This window comes from Alosa sapidissima, chromosome 18, assembly GCF_018492685.1.
Source record: "Alosa sapidissima isolate fAloSap1 chromosome 18, fAloSap1.pri, whole genome shotgun sequence".
Lineage (NCBI taxonomy): Eukaryota > Metazoa > Chordata > Actinopteri > Clupeiformes > Clupeidae > Alosa > Alosa sapidissima.
Window position 1 is genome coordinate 16267967 of NC_055974.1, and position 17785 is coordinate 16285751.

At 43.0% G+C, this 17785-nt stretch overlaps 3 protein-coding genes across 11 annotated transcripts in view; 2 read left to right on the top strand and 1 right to left on the bottom strand.

The window, feature by feature from the left end:
* Window positions 1-422: 422 nt before the first annotated feature.
* Window positions 423-3511, bottom strand: pfdn2 (prefoldin subunit 2). Its single transcript, XM_042069361.1, has 3 exons — window positions 3357-3511; window positions 2413-2625; window positions 423-1262 (listed from the first exon to the last, which is right to left on the bottom strand). Exons 1-3 carry the CDS (start codon window positions 3432-3434, stop codon window positions 1071-1073), a joined length of 483 nt encoding a protein of 160 aa, XP_041925295.1. The 5' UTR covers window positions 3435-3511; the 3' UTR covers window positions 423-1070.
* Window positions 3507-9856, top strand: nit1 (nitrilase 1). 6 transcript variants are annotated; one of them, XM_042069231.1, is made up of 8 exons: window positions 3507-3608; window positions 3795-4334; window positions 4681-5386; window positions 6281-6511; window positions 7095-7198; window positions 8136-8272; window positions 8767-8892; window positions 9233-9856. In XM_042069231.1, the coding sequence occupies exons 2-8, from the start codon at window positions 4154-4156 to the stop codon at window positions 9497-9499; spliced, it is 1752 nt and encodes a 583-aa protein (XP_041925165.1). In that variant the 5' UTR covers window positions 3507-3608; window positions 3795-4153; the 3' UTR covers window positions 9500-9856. The 6 variants fall into 6 exon arrangements, with proteins under 6 accessions (XP_041925165.1, XP_041925169.1, XP_041925164.1 ...); XM_042069235.1 differs by lacking the exon at window positions 4681-5386 and having other exon boundaries at window positions 3795-3842; XM_042069230.1 differs by having other exon boundaries at window positions 3532-4334.
* Window positions 9857-10598: 742 nt separating this feature from the next.
* Window positions 10599-17785, top strand: part of clcn3 (chloride channel 3) — a 38987-nt gene continuing 31800 nt past the window's right edge. For 3 of the 4 annotated variants that reach the window (XM_042069186.1, XM_042069189.1, XM_042069190.1), the window contains exons 1-2: window positions 10599-10738; window positions 16275-16450. In XM_042069186.1, coding sequence (XP_041925120.1) covers window positions 16291-16450 — 160 coding nt within the window. In that variant the 5' untranslated portion in view covers window positions 10599-10738; window positions 16275-16290. The remainder of the gene's footprint in view (window positions 10739-16274; window positions 16451-17785) is intronic. The other variant, XM_042069191.1, reaches the window with a different exon arrangement.

Consider the following 17785-nt stretch of genomic DNA (forward strand, 5'->3'; position numbering starts at 1 on the left):
ATTGTTTTCATACCAACAGTGCTTTGTGACCTCAAGAAATGGGAGATCTATGTGAAAAATATATGTGAATGTGAATAATGGGATTAAGCTTCTCAATTGATTCTGTCAGCCAGGGTCCAAGCAAATTAATTTCTATCAGCATGTCTTTCAGGCTGCGATTCTTTGGAGTGGTGAAAATGGTACCACTAGAATGCCTTTAAGATACGTATTTTATATGCAACCTTTAATTCATGAATAACACACATCTGAACTGTTTTTAAGTGCCTTATCTCATTCTACGCAGGAGGTGTAAACTCCTCATGGTCAAATTAAATCACTTCAGTATTTAGAGGTACAAATGAAGTATGACCATTTTTCAAATGAAGTATGACAGTTTTTCACAGTGCAATAAACCCACAAATAAATTATACTGTACAAAACAATTTTGATAACTTTGCATGCAAGTGCCAATGCCACTGACTGCAACATTTTTTTATTTTATTTATTTATTTGTAAACAAAACAAAAGGCAAACATAAAAAATGGTGTTCTCCACAGAAATAGTTATTACATGGCAAGTAATATCAATTACTGGCTGTGTTCACGTCAGTCAAAGGTCAGCAGGTGTGATTGTGTTTCTCTTGGGTATCTCCTCCGTCAGTGCAACCAATGGCTTTTTCTATACACAAAAATTAAGCCCATGGCCCAATGTGTGTAATTTTAAGACAGATTATCAAAGTTAAGAGCTTTTCAGTGAAATGTTTTGTAATCGTGTGGCAAATGCTTATTTCCTCTGTCATTGTTAAAATTAGTGCTCACAACAAAAAAGGCATAACACCTCATATTTCCATAACCATGTGAGACAAAAACACACAAAACATATTTACTACTTTGTATGACTTGTATTTTTTTAAGAAGAGGAAACGCAACAACGCAAAGCAATTGCTTGCAATGATGAACCACCCCAAACACCACTAACATATCACAGCACATCCTGGCTTTCCAAGACCACGCCTTGCCATTGCCAGGCAAGCATCTGGCTACACTTCCTGTTATGTGTCCAGGAGGTCACATTTGTGTGTTCCAAGTCCATTACGACACCAGCACCCCTGTGCTGGGTTTAGAACTGCCCCCATCTCCAGCCTCCTTATTGGATGAGCCAGCCGACGGTTTACCCTTATCCTCTTCACCCACCAATCGGATGTTGTAGCGCTCCCGGTATTCCGTCAGCTCCCGCCCTTTGGTCTGCATCTGCTGGTTGAGCACTTCCAAGAGCTTGCCAATCTGAAAGGGTATAAACCAGGTCAGAGGTAGTGGAAAAGAAAGACTAAACCGACAACATTTAAGCCCAGGGCACACCAAGTACACATCTGAGTACCAGGGCACACCAAGTACACATCTGAGTACTAGTGGCATTGATGGCAGAATAATGATTAGTGATGAAACTTTATTCATCCCATGAGAGGAAAGAACAGTGTAATAAAGAAAAAGTACCCACACACTGTTGCTGCTGCTCCCGAAGTGATTTATTACACAAAGTTTCAACCAATGTTGGTCTTCGTCAGGTGTTAGAAAGAACAGTGTAACAGGATCTACTTCAGTACTGTCAATCATTTGTATTACCAATCTAATAGCTTACCATGCATCTCTCCACACTCGACAGGCTTTTTAGAATTGCATGTAGGCTGATATTATATTGTGCAACCAAAATAAGCTTACAGTATGATGTCATCGGTGTTCAAAATATGTTAAACCTACAATGGCCATCTTGAGAGCCAGTACACTTCTACAATAACAATCTGTCATGCAATGAAGAGCCAATTAGCATGATAGTTCTCACAGATGGACTTAGAAAGCCACTGACAGGTAACCTGACCCTAGCCAGATGAATTTTGTTCCGCTTAGCTCCGCCTAGCTTCACTCACATCCATCTGGGACCTCTTCCATTGAGAGTGATTTCTGCAACCGACTTTATGGTTCAGCCAATCAGGACGCAGGGCGGGAGTTTCATAGATGTGACATAGCGTAGAAGTGACTGTGAGACTGTTATTAGTGTCACGGGTTGGCTTCGATGTGAGTGGTTGAAGTAGCACGTCAATAGATGACGGACAAGTGGCTTATTCAATCATATGCAAGCATTTTTTGATTAGGCCCAGCCTTCTGAAGCAACACTTCAATGGATCGGTTCCAGATGGATGAGTGGAGCTAGGCGGAGCGAAATTCATCTGGCTAGGGTCAGGTTAACTGACAGGGGCCAGACAGCTGAATGTCAGCTTGTGTGTGTGTGTGTGTGTGTGTGTGTGTGGTGAGCTGTAGACAGTAGTGTGGGTTTAGACAGTGGCATTGTCAACTTTGCATGTGATTTATCCATTTTCCAAAAGGAAGTTTTATGATATTTATGAAGAAGAACAAAAAAAAAAAATCAGTTATCCACCTGCTCTTTGTTGTTCTCCAGTGCAGGAAGCACCTCTTTGACAGTGCGCTCCACAAGAACACCACCCATGAGCCTGAAGCACTTTCTGGACGGGTCGACGTCCTTCAGTGTGTCGATCACCAGACTGTGCTCGTTGATCTCCATCTCGAACTCTGCGGCTTTAGAGGCCATGCTACGCTGCTCCTGGCGCATCCTTTGGAAGGTGGCCACCACCTACGTGTCAAAAGACAGCACCAGTATCACAGCACTGTCTCATAAAATACCTTACACTAAACATTTGTTACAGTACTAGCACAAAAACAAATGGGTCACAATAAAATGCTTCCATCGTGTCAAGGCCACATTACTTCTGTAATAAGCTAGCATTAATGATGGGTTGCCAGCATCATCAACAACGGTTACTTACATCAACTTCGCTAGCATATATCACGAAAATGAACTAGTTAAAAACTAGTTGGGGATAAGTTACATGACTAAGGTTAAGAGTACCCCTCTGCATAGTGCCTTCAGAAATAACTCTGTTCGCCTACCCTGCGAAACACCCCATTCCTTATTCAGACGAGTGACGTCTCAGGTTAGCATGCTAGACGTCTTCCACTGGGTGTGTCTGAGGCTGTTAAGTAATATCAATGCATTTTCAATATCGTCACCCAGGACAGAATATTGATAAATTGCAGCAAGGGCTGTAGAGTCACTGTAGTAAGCTCAACATTACAAATTGTGAGTAAAACGGCGTGTGGATTTTGTGCTAGGCTACATATGACTAGCCGACTGAACTTAACGTTAGCATACCCATGTTGCCTGCAAGCTAACATTAGCTTACGACAGTGACCATGGCGTGACACGAGTTCACAGGCTTGCCTGGTATCTAGAGGAAATATAATCTAATGCTTGCTACTACCTGGTAAACAGTGGTCTATTATCTACAATATTATTATTATTACCTGCTCAGCCGACGGGCCAGACTGTTTACCACCACCACCACTTTTACTACCCGTGCTACTGCTGCTGTTGGCTGCCATCTTGGAATAGTCGGGTGTGAGGAAGGATGAGGACCTAGGGATATTTCCTTGACTGTCTCCGTAGATGCCTGCTCAAAACACAAACACCCACGATTTTTGATTACTTGCGGACGGGGTGGGTGCAGGTTCGGCGTGCGTGTCAGATTTTTTAAATGAGATAGGCACCCAAAATCTGTGAGAAACATGTTTGATTCATGGGACTTTTCTTCGCGTTAAATCTGTATATGGCAGAAAATCTAATATAGCAACAAATACTTGAGTCCAAAGTGCAACTGTGTTACCGAAGGACTGAACATTGCTTTAACGTTACTGGTTAACAAGCTAACTCATGCTTGTCAGTTGTGTTTTCCGATTTCATAGGTGTTCAATTTGCCATTTTAGTCGAATATCCTTCACAGGTCAGAACAGGTAAGAAATGGAAACGACTGCTGTTTTTGTTGGGGGGGAAACAGGTCCATGAAGTTCAAGTTTATGGTCACGTTAGAAGGCTGAGAATGACACGCCAAGCCTTGTACATAGCCTACTACTGTAAGATGAGTATAATTTGATTGTAAAACACATCCAGTTTGGCAAGTCAGCAGAAAAGAGTGTGACTGCAAACCCCTGCTGCAGTTTTGGAACGGCATTTTGAGCCCAGTGACATTAATTGAACGCATGCGCTGTGAAGATTTTGTGTGAACCTGCGAACTCGCGCGGTAGTGCCTTTGAATGTTGTCATCATGCTCGCTAGTCATGTTACCATACAGAAAGGGAAAACATTGCCAAAATATGATCAGTGTCGTACATGCTGCGACCAGTTTCATTGTCCATTCTGTACGGCAGAATATTTCAAGCCTACAAGAGCCAGTAGTGTGAACCGTCACCTCACATTACATTTCAACCGGGCAGTTCAACATGAGGGTAAGTTGCCATCGTAGCCTACAGCTAGAATGTGAAAATAACATACCAGATCTTTCCCAAAAATAATCCCCACCCGTGACAAGAAATACATTTGTAGTTTGAGGCATTTTGTGCGCAGTTCAAATAGCATTGCACAGGAGAAGGATACCACCACAACAGTTACGTGCAGCTAATGGTTCATACTTGACTTGCCTTTTATTGTGGTTTGCTAACGGTGTGCTCAGCTGTGCTTGCCACAAAACCAAGAAGGGTTGCACTGTAGTGACGGAGAAACGTCCTCATTTGTTATAGTCTTTGAACAATGTTGGCCCCTCATCCTTATCATGTCTGTTGTCATATGTTGCAGGATACACTATCCACCGATGTGGTTTGGGGTGCAGGCCACAACTTCATTACCATTGCATATACTGCCAGTCAATGCTGCTGCGCAAAGAAGACTTTGATAAACATTTAGTTTGGTGCAAGGCTAAACAATCAATCAAAACACCACTGTCTGATGCGTGTCCAGACAGTGCAGAGACGAGTACTCCCCCGACAGAACCAGGTTCTGCAATTGCAAAACCGTGTCCAGTAAGCACAGAACGATGTCCAACGAGCGCAGAACCATGTCCAACAAGGGCAGAGCCATGTCCAGCAAACACAGATCCATGTCCAGCAAGCATAGAGCTGTCTCCACCCCTATCAGAACCTCATTCTCTCAGTGCAGAGTCATCTGAACCAGGAGTTCTTGCCAGGCCAAAAGGAGGGCGCGTGAGACCTGTTGTCCGGACAAGGTGTCCAATGTGCAATGTTCTCATGAACAAGCGTAACATTGGAAAGCACATCATCCGTAAACATGCAAACCTGGAGCTTTTTGATGTAAATGCCACGTACCAGTGTATTGATGAGAATAACGGTATCTTTGCTGTCCAAAAGACTTTCCATGATCACCGTGTCAAGAAGAAACTAAGGGGTGAAAATTGTTACCAATCGTCTCAGTCACAGGACAGCCAGTTAAACACGGATATAGCATTGAGGACTTCCATGAGATCATATAGATGTGTACAACTCAGGTCAGTCGCTCACTCTTGTCATGGCAAACCCTTACCAGAAACAGTTATGCTCCCTTCTCTGTCTACCTGAATATGGAATTTCCTCAAATAAAGAAAGCTGTTCTGCATCTGAGCCCACAGTTTTATATTACAGTCTTCTTTGATGAGTTACACAGAGGTATTCAACATGAGATTAAAATGAACGGCATAGTCCTTGTTCAAAACCCAGACGATCTTGTGGACATGTTTATGTGGCCAATTGGTATCTTTTTCAAGGAAAGCCTGAGTTGTTTGGGACAGTCCGAAGAGTTGGTGGATCCAGTCGCTAGTAGTACAACAAAGCATAAATGTGTTGGGGACAAAAATATAGGCAAAAGCACAACAGTTAAAAAATAATCCCGGCAAACATCTAGTCAATCTCTATACAAGACTTAGTTTTAAGAAGAAAACAGTAAAAAAGTGTTTGACCCTAGCGTTGTTTCAGTTATGTATCACAAATTAATTGGAACCCTCCTCTAAAAGGGATAAAGTTGATTACAGTTGGTGAAATAAAAATTAATGGTGAATGCCTCTGGCTTTAAAATGCTGTTCCAAATCTGCTAAACTAAAACTATGGCTCTCTAGAAAGATATTATTGAGCCACAAATGTTTCCTTTCAGCTACAACTTTATATAACATGAACATTAGGGGGAGACAAACACTGCTTTATCATTTGAAAAATAGCAAAAATTTGGACACCAACACTGGGTACAAGAAAGATAGATGCTTTATTCATTTCGAGGGGAATTTAGAATACTTGATTTCTAAAATGCAATGGTGAAAAAATGAATATAAAGAGAATGTTGTAGGCTTACTTGTACTTGTAAGTAAGACTTACTTGTAGTTTGCTTTCAATTCTCTTTGCATTTTGTGCAGGATGTCCTCATCACACCCTGTGGCCGCTCTGTGCCAGATGACCGCGACTCCTGACAAAGAGGCAAACTTTGCGACCGGTGCGCGGCTGGTGGAAGAAGCACAGGCGGCCGGCGCCAGCATGGTATTCCTTCCGGAGGGTTTCGATTACATTGGTTCCAACCTCAAGCAGACCCTGCAGCTGTCCGAGACCCTCTCAGGCGAGACCATCACTCGCTACTCAGAGCTGGCCAGGTGTGGGGGGTTTGGGGGGTTTGGGGGGTGGGGGGGCTTACTTAATGGTTGATGATATATGAGGCAATTTTCTGAACAGCATTGCCAAGCAAGCACATGACTGGTCTCCTTGTGTTATCGTGACAAGATTCACACTGATGCTTAAAGTTCTCCAGGTATTTGTTCTCATGTATAAATATTTAAGGTGCCCAAACAATATCGTTCAGCAGCAATGGCCTCCACCTTTTGTCACAAACTGCCTTCGGATCAGTTGACTTTTTGTGTTTTAGTGCAATTCATGTGAATTATGAAGTCAGTGAATGGACTACACATCGGCCTTCTTGTAACTTCTACAAATCTTACCTATATATTTTTTTTTTTTACATTATGGCTGTGCAAAGGATGGAATACGATACAAATCTCAAAAGCTGGTTCTGCCGCTGTTCATGCCGATAAACAGGCCATCCTCCAGCCAGTTTTTGCAGATGTGAAGGACCATATATCCCAAACCCACAGTCGTGTGGTTTTTGCATTGTGGTTAAGCTTGATTTGTAGTGTCTTTGTTTTAATGCTTAGTGTGCCTTGGCTTGTATGTGTGAGAAAGGAAGTTGGGGGTTTGGCTCTCCCTGGGCGGCTTCCATGAGCGAGGGGAGAACTGGGAGACGAAGAAGCGCATATATAACAGCCACATCATCCTCAATGATCAAGGTAGGGTGTGAGTTAGCGCCATGCAGCATTTGTGTTCATGTTTATGTTCACCTAGAGCAGTGTTTCTTAACTGGTGGGTCAGGACCCAAAAGTGGGTCACAGAACCGTTCTGAATGGGTCACGGAGCTTGTGGTTAAAAGAAAAAATGACTTTAAAATTCTACCAAATCAGATTATATTGGACCTTTATTTTAACAGACTGTATTCGTAGCCAATGTCAGTCATTGCCATGGACATAGACAGTGTTTATGTGATTGGTCATGTTAGACATAATTTTAGCGGTAAACGCAAGTAGGCTGCAACCCTGAATATTTGAAATAGGCTAGGATATGGGTTCACTTAAATTGAGGATAAAATAGAACAGAAACCCCAGTGTGTGGTGTGAAGTGAATTTCTGGCACATGAGAGCATGAAACTATCAAAACCAAAATGGCACATGGAAACCTGCTGAGTACTTTGAAAGGTGACATCAGGAGTTGAAGACTTCACAAATGTAAGGCCAAACATCCGGATGTTCCAAACAATTAGGTCTACAGGCACTTGGTGTGTCTTACCATGTAGCTCACCATATCCGTTGGCTTAAACACTAATAATAATATATGGGTTGTGACTTTATGAACATGGGAAATTATGGGTCCCAAAGCCAGACCAGTTAAGAACCACTGACCTAGAGGATGCTTGTATGAGGTGACGCATGCAGTAGCACATACACCCAAATGCATTTGAGGCTACAAATGGTATACACAGACGAATTAAGGCCTACAGACAGACAGACAGACACACACACACACACACTTTATCACACTCCCATTATGAGAATTTCCCTGGAAGAATATGTAAATGGAGCTTTATTTAATTGACTACTTCGACTAAATCTTAGTGTGTATGTCCTGTTTGACCACTCTGACTAAATCGTTGCGTGTATCTCCTGTTTGCAGGGGACATTGTCAGCGTGTACAGGAAGGGTCACCTCTTTGATGTGGAGTTGGCCGAAAAGGGCGTGTCCTTGAAGGAGAGCTCCTTCACCAACCCTGGCACCACCCTTGTTCCTCCTGTGCAGACTCCTATTGGCAAGGTCATTGCATAGACCCGCCCCCAACTCCATCCACTGCTGTTGCACAATCTAATAATTCTGATCCTGACAGGATGCGCTTTGCCGCATGTAAAACACAAGATGCACTATGTTTTCATAAAAATGCTTTTAATTAAACTTTTTTCAATTCGAAACACGCGGGCACCTCTGCAAAAACAAAGTGTGCAGCAGTCTCACAAAAGACGATGTGCCCTGGGCGCATAAGCAGCACGCAAAAACGCTTACAAAACAACATAAAAAGTCAGATCTCACTGCAAAAACCGCAACCTGTCTGATCGCCCTTAGAGAGCCCTTAGAGATACAGGCGAGTGGGGCCAGCCTACATTTTTTTACCATCTTATCTGTTGAGTTTCTCTATCTTTCTCTTGCATTCAAACCCATTATTCACCTGCCTTTTCACCCACAACTATCTTTTCACCCACATCTAGCATTACGATACTTACCTGCCATCACTTCTCTTTGGCCTCTGGCTCCAGGTGGGACTCGCTGTCTGCTATGACCTGCGCTTCCCTGAGCATTCATTGGCCCTACTGAAGCATGGGGCAGAGATTCTGACCTATCCCTCAGCCTTCACCGTGGCAACAGGCACCGCCCACTGGGAGGTGAGACAGCATTCAATTCCATTACAAGATCACATAGACAAAGGATGGCTATGATATAGGCTAAGGATTGCTAGGATTCAAATAGTTTATTTTCTTATTTAATAACTTTATCTTTTTTATATTATTATTATCACACATTACAGTTAAAGTTGTACTCTTTTTTTGGTGAAAGACTTTCATCCCCCTATCATGAGTCACATTGGATAAAACACAAATTAATAAATGTTAATGTTAGGGAAATGGAAATGCATATAATCTAGTGCATCATGCAAGCATTCTAAAGCTTCAACTTCAACTAGTATTAGTGCACGCATGGAGCTCTAGCTGTCTCTTCCTCCAGGTGCTGTTGCGTGCGCGAGCAGTAGAGACCCAGTGCTACGTGCTGGCCGCGGCACAGGTTGGCCCCCACCACCCAAAACGCTCCTCCTACGGGCACGCGCTGGCCGTGGACCCCTGGGGGACGGTGCTGTCGGACCTGGGGCCCGCAGACTCGGGCCTGGCGCTGGTGGAGGTGGACTTGCAGAAGCTGAGGGACACGCGGAGGGATATGCCGGTCCAGCAGCACCGTAGGGAGGCCGAGTACTACAGAAGCCTGGACACTGATTGAGAGAGTGCTGCTATCAAAGCCTCAACATCTGATTCGATACTTGTTGGTTGGACAAGCAGTATCTCATCAGCGCAAGTGTGTGTGTGTGTGTGTGTGTGTGTGTGTGTGTGTCTGCCTGCACTGGGCTGGACCAAGAGTCCTCTACTTTCTCTCATACTGCTAGGGTAATTGCCCATCAGCTTTCCACAGACATTGATTTTTCAATATATGTTATTATTCCCAAATAACTCAACACCCACAATCTGTGTTTATGTAGAACTGCTGATATCCATGTCAGAAAAAAAAAGGCACAATGATTTTGCCTCCCTAGCAAATTGTGAAAATACAATGCTTGTAAATAAACCAATATGCTATCCATGCATGCCTGCTAACTTTCTATTGCTAACAAAGTAGCCATCTTGCCTTTCAGCCTGTACTCAAATAGTACAAAATAGTCACCAGGGTTCAATCTTCTGTTTCTGATCCCTACAGTGTGTGAGTGTGAGTAGCGGTGACCTATAAGAAGCTCAAAAAAAAAAAAAAAAACATTGAAAGGAAGACAGAAGATATGTTATAGATTTAAATTAGACCAGGAACTTGTACAGCATACGTATAATAATGATGTGTATAATGAATATGACCATATATATATTATTATAATACTGAAGCAAAATGGGTTTGTTTTACAGTGTTGAAAACACACACTTACAACATTTGATATTTTAGTCAATCAGAAACAGTCCTGTGTCTCATTAACATGATCTTAAATCATCAGGTGAAAGTAGTTAATATGGTTACTGGTTAATGTTTCTCCTAGTTTAGCAGCCGACTTCTTGAAATCAGACAGTCTGCTCGTATAGCATATCATAAGAAAATATCTGTTTTATTCTGTCAAATCAACCGAGTTTTGCCACCGTAAACATTATAATAAGACCATTCTTTCATGGGTTAGGAAACCATCTTCTGATGTTCCAGACGGAAATAGATCACAGTCCTTCTTGTCCTCTACTGGATAGTGATCAAACGGTACAAAATGATGTACACTTTTTAAACACCTCTTTCCTACTCGGCTGTCCCATTTGTTGGTGGGGGATTTGGGGTGGGCACGACACCGGAAGTGAACGTCATTGGCACAAGACTCGATAGAAAAAAAATACAGCAGTCTGAGGAGAATGTCAGATGTTTTCTGTGCGATGTTTTTGTCTTTCACGACTGAAGGATGATTTATACCTTTTTGGGTGGACTAGAGGCATTTCAGAGGTAAGAGATAAACAAATGCGTCTCTCAGTGCTCCCAGAGGTGATGTTTTAGCACCAAGGCCAGCTGCGTTCTGTTGCTAGCTTACACTACGAACATGCATTCATCTAATATTCAGTATAGCATTTTGGGCTTGAAACTGTTATTCTAGGCTAGCACCATGAATGAATAGTATATAGCCGTGACATAATTTTGTCAAAACATGCTACATAGTGTGTCATTCAGTTGAAAAACCAAAGTGGAAAACGTTTTACAGTCGATTCCATTTCCCCACGAAAGTGTATTATAGGCCCATCTATTCAGAGATGGGACTGGGAGACAGCACCTCATGCTAAAGAGAGAGTATTATGTGAAGAATGATTAAAGTCAAGTCGGCGTAGCAATTCCAAAAGACAGCTGTTTTGCTGTTGCATTGTTTTGCTAATGGTCTGCCTTTCAGAAATATGTCATCTCAGGTAACCATAAAGGGGGTGGAGGCTTTGTATGAGGCTCTCTATTTTTGATAGACCTAGGCCTAACTTTCTATTTTTTCGCCTTAAAGAATCTATTTGAGAAAGTCTTACTTTACCTAATAGGCCTACTAACCGTACCACATATGCTCTGCTGCGGGGGGCTGCGAACTATGTGTGCATCTTGATCTCAACTATTAGCATAACCCTTGTGGGCGAGCAACGTGCACTGAAAGTGTAGCCTACGTAATATCGTTTGTGCCGTGACAGGTCGGGGTTAACGGTTTTTCGGTACAAAACACGTGATGAATGAGCATTCTGCGCGCTCTGCGAGGGACTTGTATTTGCATGCAAGTCATGGTAGTAGGAGAGTACGGCCTCATTTTGGACTGGTGCCGCTAAGCAGAATAGGCCTCGTCTGACGGGAGACGTGCCCCTCGGTCTCGCGCAAAACATGCTTGCGACTCTGCATGACGTCGCTTTCAGGACGTGGCTGGTTAAATTAGTAAATTATTAAATGTATAGGGATGGTTTAATTGCGTATAGATAACATTAACTATTTTATCTCCCTGCCATTGCAAGAATGATATGAAGGCCTAAAGATTACTTATTTATTATTTGCTTGCTTATGTATGTATGTATGTATGTATGTATGTATGTATGTATGTATGTATGTATGTATGTATGTATGTATGTATGTATTTCTTTCTTTCTTTCTTTCTTTCTTTCACCAGTGGCCTATCTGTTGAAGGCCCGCAGCATATGCCCTAAACCAAAAACAGTATTAGGTGCGGGGGAGAAATGTCATCTCACCTGTTGAGAACTGTATGTACCGTTTTTCTCCCCTTTTCTTTTGTCCCCCATCCCTGATCCTTTCTCTCTGCAACACTACACCCCTGTCCTGCTCGAAACAACTCTCCCAGAGACGAATGACCAAAGGTAAGCTATGTGCAAAGTTATCGAATGCACTTAGCCTCTATAGCATTGCCTCTGTGCAATGGGCACTATCAAATCAACCCTCACTATCAGTACTACAGCTAACCCCCCCCCCCCCCCCAAAAAAAAAAAAAATCCACAATGATCAGGCAGCCTGGGTGATCATTGCAGGCTATGCCACATGTCCTTGTCATCTCGTTTCCAGATGGGATACAGAGGACATGTCCCAGTCACACTTAAGTCCTATATTAAAGTATATTAAGAATTTAAGTGTTCCCCTCCTTAAAAAATAAGAAAAAAATATCCTGTCCCCTTTCCAAACGACATTTTTTTGTAACCATCCTTGTCCTGGGTGTATTGGTTGAGTTGGGAAAGCAGGGGTGTGAGAACAAGGGGTAGCCTACATGTAAGATTAATGCTACTCTGTGTTCATTGTGAATCAGGTCAAGCTATATTGTTTTAGTTAATGTCTTAACTACAGAGAGTGTCTAATAGGCTAATTTGACATTAACAGAAGTTACACTGACACATATGTTATTTTGTTTCTGTATGGTCTTGGCTACAAGTACAAGCAAGCTCAGAAACAATGAAAAAATGCAGATTTATCACCAAGCAACAGTTTCCTTGACAATGCTTCCATGACAACCAAAGGAAGGAAGCACGGTGCCACGCTGGAAGTGGCGCAACACTAGTCTCATCTGTCGAGTTGGCATTTCTGTCCACTGCACTTATTCTTGTCTAGCTAAAAAAAAAACAATTTTGTGCTGTTGTCAGTTTTTTTGGTTTGTATCGGTGTGCATTGCTTGTTTAGTCTGGTTAGTAAAAAAAAATTGTGCAGGGACACAGTCTGCCCTGACCTTATTAGGCATTGTCACAGCAATAAAAAACAATGCATGTGTGAAAAACACAGCATTTGCTCTCACCAATTATCACCAGGCTCCACTGTCTTTTATATGCCTTAACTCTTCTCTAATATGTCTTAACTCTTCTCTTAAGTATGCTGACCACCTTTCTCTAACAGATAGTAAATGCAGAGGGCATGTAATTAAATACTGGCCACTTGTAAGGAGACGGGGTGGCTGTGTCCGGAGTGAAATCTGATTTTCCTGTGTTTTGTAATGGAGTCCAGGTTGACAGAGAAGATCCCTTCTCTCTCTCTCTCTCTCTCTCTCTCTCTCTCTCTGTCTCTCTCTCTCTCTTTCTCTTTCTTTCTCTCTCTCTCTCTCTCTCTCTCTCTCTCTCTGTCTCTCTCTCTCTCTTTCTCTTTCTTTCTCTCTCTCTCTCTCTCTCTCTCTCTCTCTCTCTCCTGTTTCTTTTCCCATTATATCCTACATAATATATCCTAAATTTGTAAACCATCAGTGTCTCTCTCTGTTTCATACCTTTCATTGCTCTCTTTGTCTCACTACCTTTCTTTCCCCACTCTGTTGCCATGGTGAGCATGGCATATAATAATGCGCCCTACTACTGCCTCTGTGTTTAGATTTCCTGGAGCGGCTGAAGAACTGCCTGTATAGAAAATAGTCAATAATCCTCATAGCAAGAAACAAGCATGAGCTATTTAACATACTAAAAAGGATTGTAGGTCATAATAGGATGTAGGTAGTCTTTTTATTCCTGTATGGCTTGGAATATGGTTCACTTACCACTTCCATTGTTTTGACACACACTTTTTGGTAGTATGCAGGGATGTTGTGTAACTTGCATTGAGCCCTAAGGCATTAGCCTGTTAGCTTATGTCCCTCTCCAAAAACCGATGCTCTGATCAAATTTCACTGTCAATTTCAAACCTTCTCGGAAAAGAAGACGTTTATGGTATCGCTCCTCTCAGTCTAGACAGGACTCTTGATCGGCCAGATAACCATATAAAAGGTCCATGCAAACTCAGCAACAGGCTTGCCGTTGGCGTGTGGTCAGAGCTTAGAGTTGGCAAACAGGAGTTAGCTGCTCGGCGTCAGCTGAAAAGACTTTATTTGTGTGTCTCTGTGTGTTTTTCTTTTTAAGCGAGGATAATAAATTTGATTTCTGTGCTTTAATCTGATAGAAAACAAGTGATATTCCATAATAAAACCCTGATCTTTCTCTCTCTCTCTCTCTCTCTCCATCCCCCTGGTCCTTTTTCTTGAACTCCTTGTTAGTTGACCTTATGAAGGATACGTGGAGTATACATTGGACACAGTAATATAACAACCTAAGATAGAAATAACAACAATAATTCTAATAGAGCTAAAATGGAGATGGACTGTTGTACTAGTTTGCAACATGCAGATGGCTGCTTCTGTTCACTGACTCATTTAATGTGGTTAATGTCTTTTTAATAATTGACAACATTTGGACAGACAACAGACAAGAGGTCAGCTGAGCAGCCTCATGACTGGAGCCGCTGCATTGTGCTCTCTCATTCTCACTCTCTCTTTCTCTCTCTCTCTCTGTCTCTTTCTCCATCTCTTTCTCCCTGCCCCCCCCCCCCCCCCCTTTATGTACATACACAAACATGTACACACAAACACACACACACACACACAATCCCACAAGTTTATCTAATTTAAATATATCCCCTTGCCCTCTGAAAAGGCCTCCGATAAGGGCAGCTGTGACCTTCTAGGCTTCACAGTGTCCCCGGAGAAACAAGTGATATTCCAGCACTCTGCCTTTTTTAAAGTTTTTTTTTTTTATAACACTCTTGTCTGTGTTTTGGCAAGAAATATGAATAAGACATGTGATTCCGATATCTCACATGATGAATTCAGTAGAGAGAGAGAGAGGAGAGATGATGGAGAGAGAGGGAAGGAAGGAATGGAAGGAAAGACACAAAGAGATGAGGAGAGAAAGTGTGAGAGGGAGGGAAACCAAGAGTGGCTGCATGTGGGAATCTGTAATTGCTCCCAGAAGTGAGTGATTGCAGGACTCCCGAGCAGAGGCTATTAAAACAGGACCACGAAAAACGGGATTACAGGCCTTCCCAGCAGAGATCAGCCCCTGCTCTCTCTTTTCTCACTCTCGTCATTCTGTCTGTCCCACCCTGTCACTGCCCTCCACTCTCTCTCTTTCTCATTCACTCACTATCACCCTTTCTCTCTCTTTCTCTTTTTTTGCCTCCCCCCTCTCTCTTTCAGTGTGTTTCGCTATCAGGTAAGCCCTCAAACTGTTGCTTTTCAGGCTGTATACAGTACACTAAGTCTGCCTCTCTGGTGCTGCTTGTCCTGCCCAGGGTGCTGGGTGTTGGTCTGGGTGGGGTGGTGGGTGGGGTGATTGTGTCTGATATCATGAAGTCCATTGCGGACCTACTAGTTAACTGTTATTTAACTACTGTATGTTCCACACCCACAATATCAGTTAGTGTGGCATTGGAAGAAGGTAGGATTCAGAAGTAACTGATGGTTCTTTGTCTCTGGTCTGTGGACTTGTTGACTTTGTTAATTTTGAAGTTGTGATGATTTGTCAGAAGGTGTTTTTGACACTAACTTAACATCTTGGCCGTTGTTCAAGGCACCTTCACATCTGGCCGCTCCTTTATCCTATAGAAGTGATACCTATGGTTTGATACTATGTCCACTAGGGGGCACCACTGGTCAGAGAGATAACAGCAGGTGGAAGGGAAAGGTTTGGCTGCTCTGATACAGCCCAGACCAGCTCGACAGGTCTACAGCTAAACTTCAATGATTCTGACTGAGTATGTTTCAATGCAGCCACAGAGAGATATCCCTCTAACAACACTCGGGTGTTAGAACAAGCCCACAAAGGAAGGGAAAGGTTTGGCTGCTCTAATACAGTCCAGACCAGCTCTGCAGATTTGCAGCTAAATCACAGTGATTCTTGTGGACAAACAGACTTTGTTACCAGATGTGATGACTAGTCAGACTGAGTCTGCTTCACTGTAGCCACATGACTGTGTGTGAGTGTGCTCAGCATTTTAGATAAGAGAGACATGTGTTTTGTGTCTCTGTGTAGCTTTCTGTGCTGTCTCTTAAGACATTGAATGGTGCTGCATAGACTTTAATTGCTATGTTGTGTGTCTTCTATGTATATGTGTGTGTATGTTGGTGACCCAGTAGCTTCATCATTCTCAGCAGGGTTCCCTCGCTAAAAGATTCTTCTCTGGGCGCACTCTTCACACGCGCGTGTGTCTTGTCTGTGTGTGTACATATGTACAGGGCACTGTGTAGCTAGATGGAGTCGGCGCAGCTGTGCACCAGAGGCTACTACCGGAACAGCTACAACAGCATCACCAGCGCTAGCAGCGACGAAGAGCTGCTGGATGGGGCCGGTGTCATCATGGACTTCCACACCACCGAGGACGACAGTCTGCTGGACGGGGACTCCTCCCCAGGTAGGGTGGCCCCTGCGTGGGGCGAACCCCCCTACTCCAGTCCCCTGCTCCGAGCCGGAGAAGGCCGAGAGTCGCTAGATCCTCTTACTTTCAGCTTCCTGTCATTCATTTTTTGCTCTTTCTGTTTGTTACCTTTTGTTGATCCTTTGGTTGGCTTAGTGATGTGGAGGATGGAGATTGGTGGAAATCCTCACCCTATAGCTTCTCATTATTTTGCTTCTGGGATGGTGGTTGGAGAGGCTCTTTTCTTCATTCTCATTCCAGCTTTGCAGGTTCCTCCATCTACCCTTCATGGCAGGTTTGGATACTTTTTTTTGGTGAGACCTGTTGCCATGGCTCCCATCCTACATTTTGCCTCCTCTAGCCACCACTCCACCAATAAACATCCCTCCATCATTTTAAGATTCCCTTTGTGTTGTGTGTTGTCATTCCTTTTTTTCATTTCGTCTTCAAATTCATCTTTTTTGTGTGTTTGTTCCATTCAATCAGTGCACCACTGGACACGTCTCCTTTATTTCACATCTTGATTGTTTCCCACCATCAACGTTCCAGCTCTGACCTATGACCCCTGGCTATGTTGATCACCCTTCCTTAGTCACACGTGACAACATGCCAGTGTTTTTGTCTCTGTGTCATTGCTAAATCATCAAATCAAATCAAATCAGTGCACCAATACACACTATTCAAAATAAGTCAGTGTGTGTTGCAAGTGTGTGAGTTATCTGTGAGAAGGAATGTATCCAAGCCTCTTTGGTTACCCTTTTTTGGCCGTCTTCATTCAGGACTGATTCCTACTCCTACTCCTCTTTGGCACAGTGGTATTCTGTAGCTATTGTTGCTAAGCTATTGTTGAGAGTTTAGCCTTTGGCTCTAAAGGCCTAAAACTCACTGCCTCACCCACATCCCTATATCTTTGGGGAGGCGTGATGCATTCCTGTCCTCTCAATCCTCAATGTAAGTTCCTCACATGATTAGCTAGAGATCAGCTTTTGCTGCGAACTGTTTACAGAAAGCAGACTTTCATAAAAACATGAGTCATAATGGCACATACACGGCTGCATAAAGGCACATGTACACACTTCAGATGACGAGGTTGTGTATTTTTTTGTTGTTGTTTTTACATTTTTCCATTTCTTTGCCATTATTTCAGCAATGACTTCATTCAATGTTTTGTTTGGAAGTCTTCAATCGTTTCCCAGTCATTTTTGTTCAACAACTCCTCTGTCATTGCCAATGAGCTGTCATTTAGTGCAACCAGCCTGTCATAAGAAGGCATGACCACTCTGGTCTGTTTGGGGGACTGTGGGACTGTGTGTTCGTAAGTATGTGTCATCT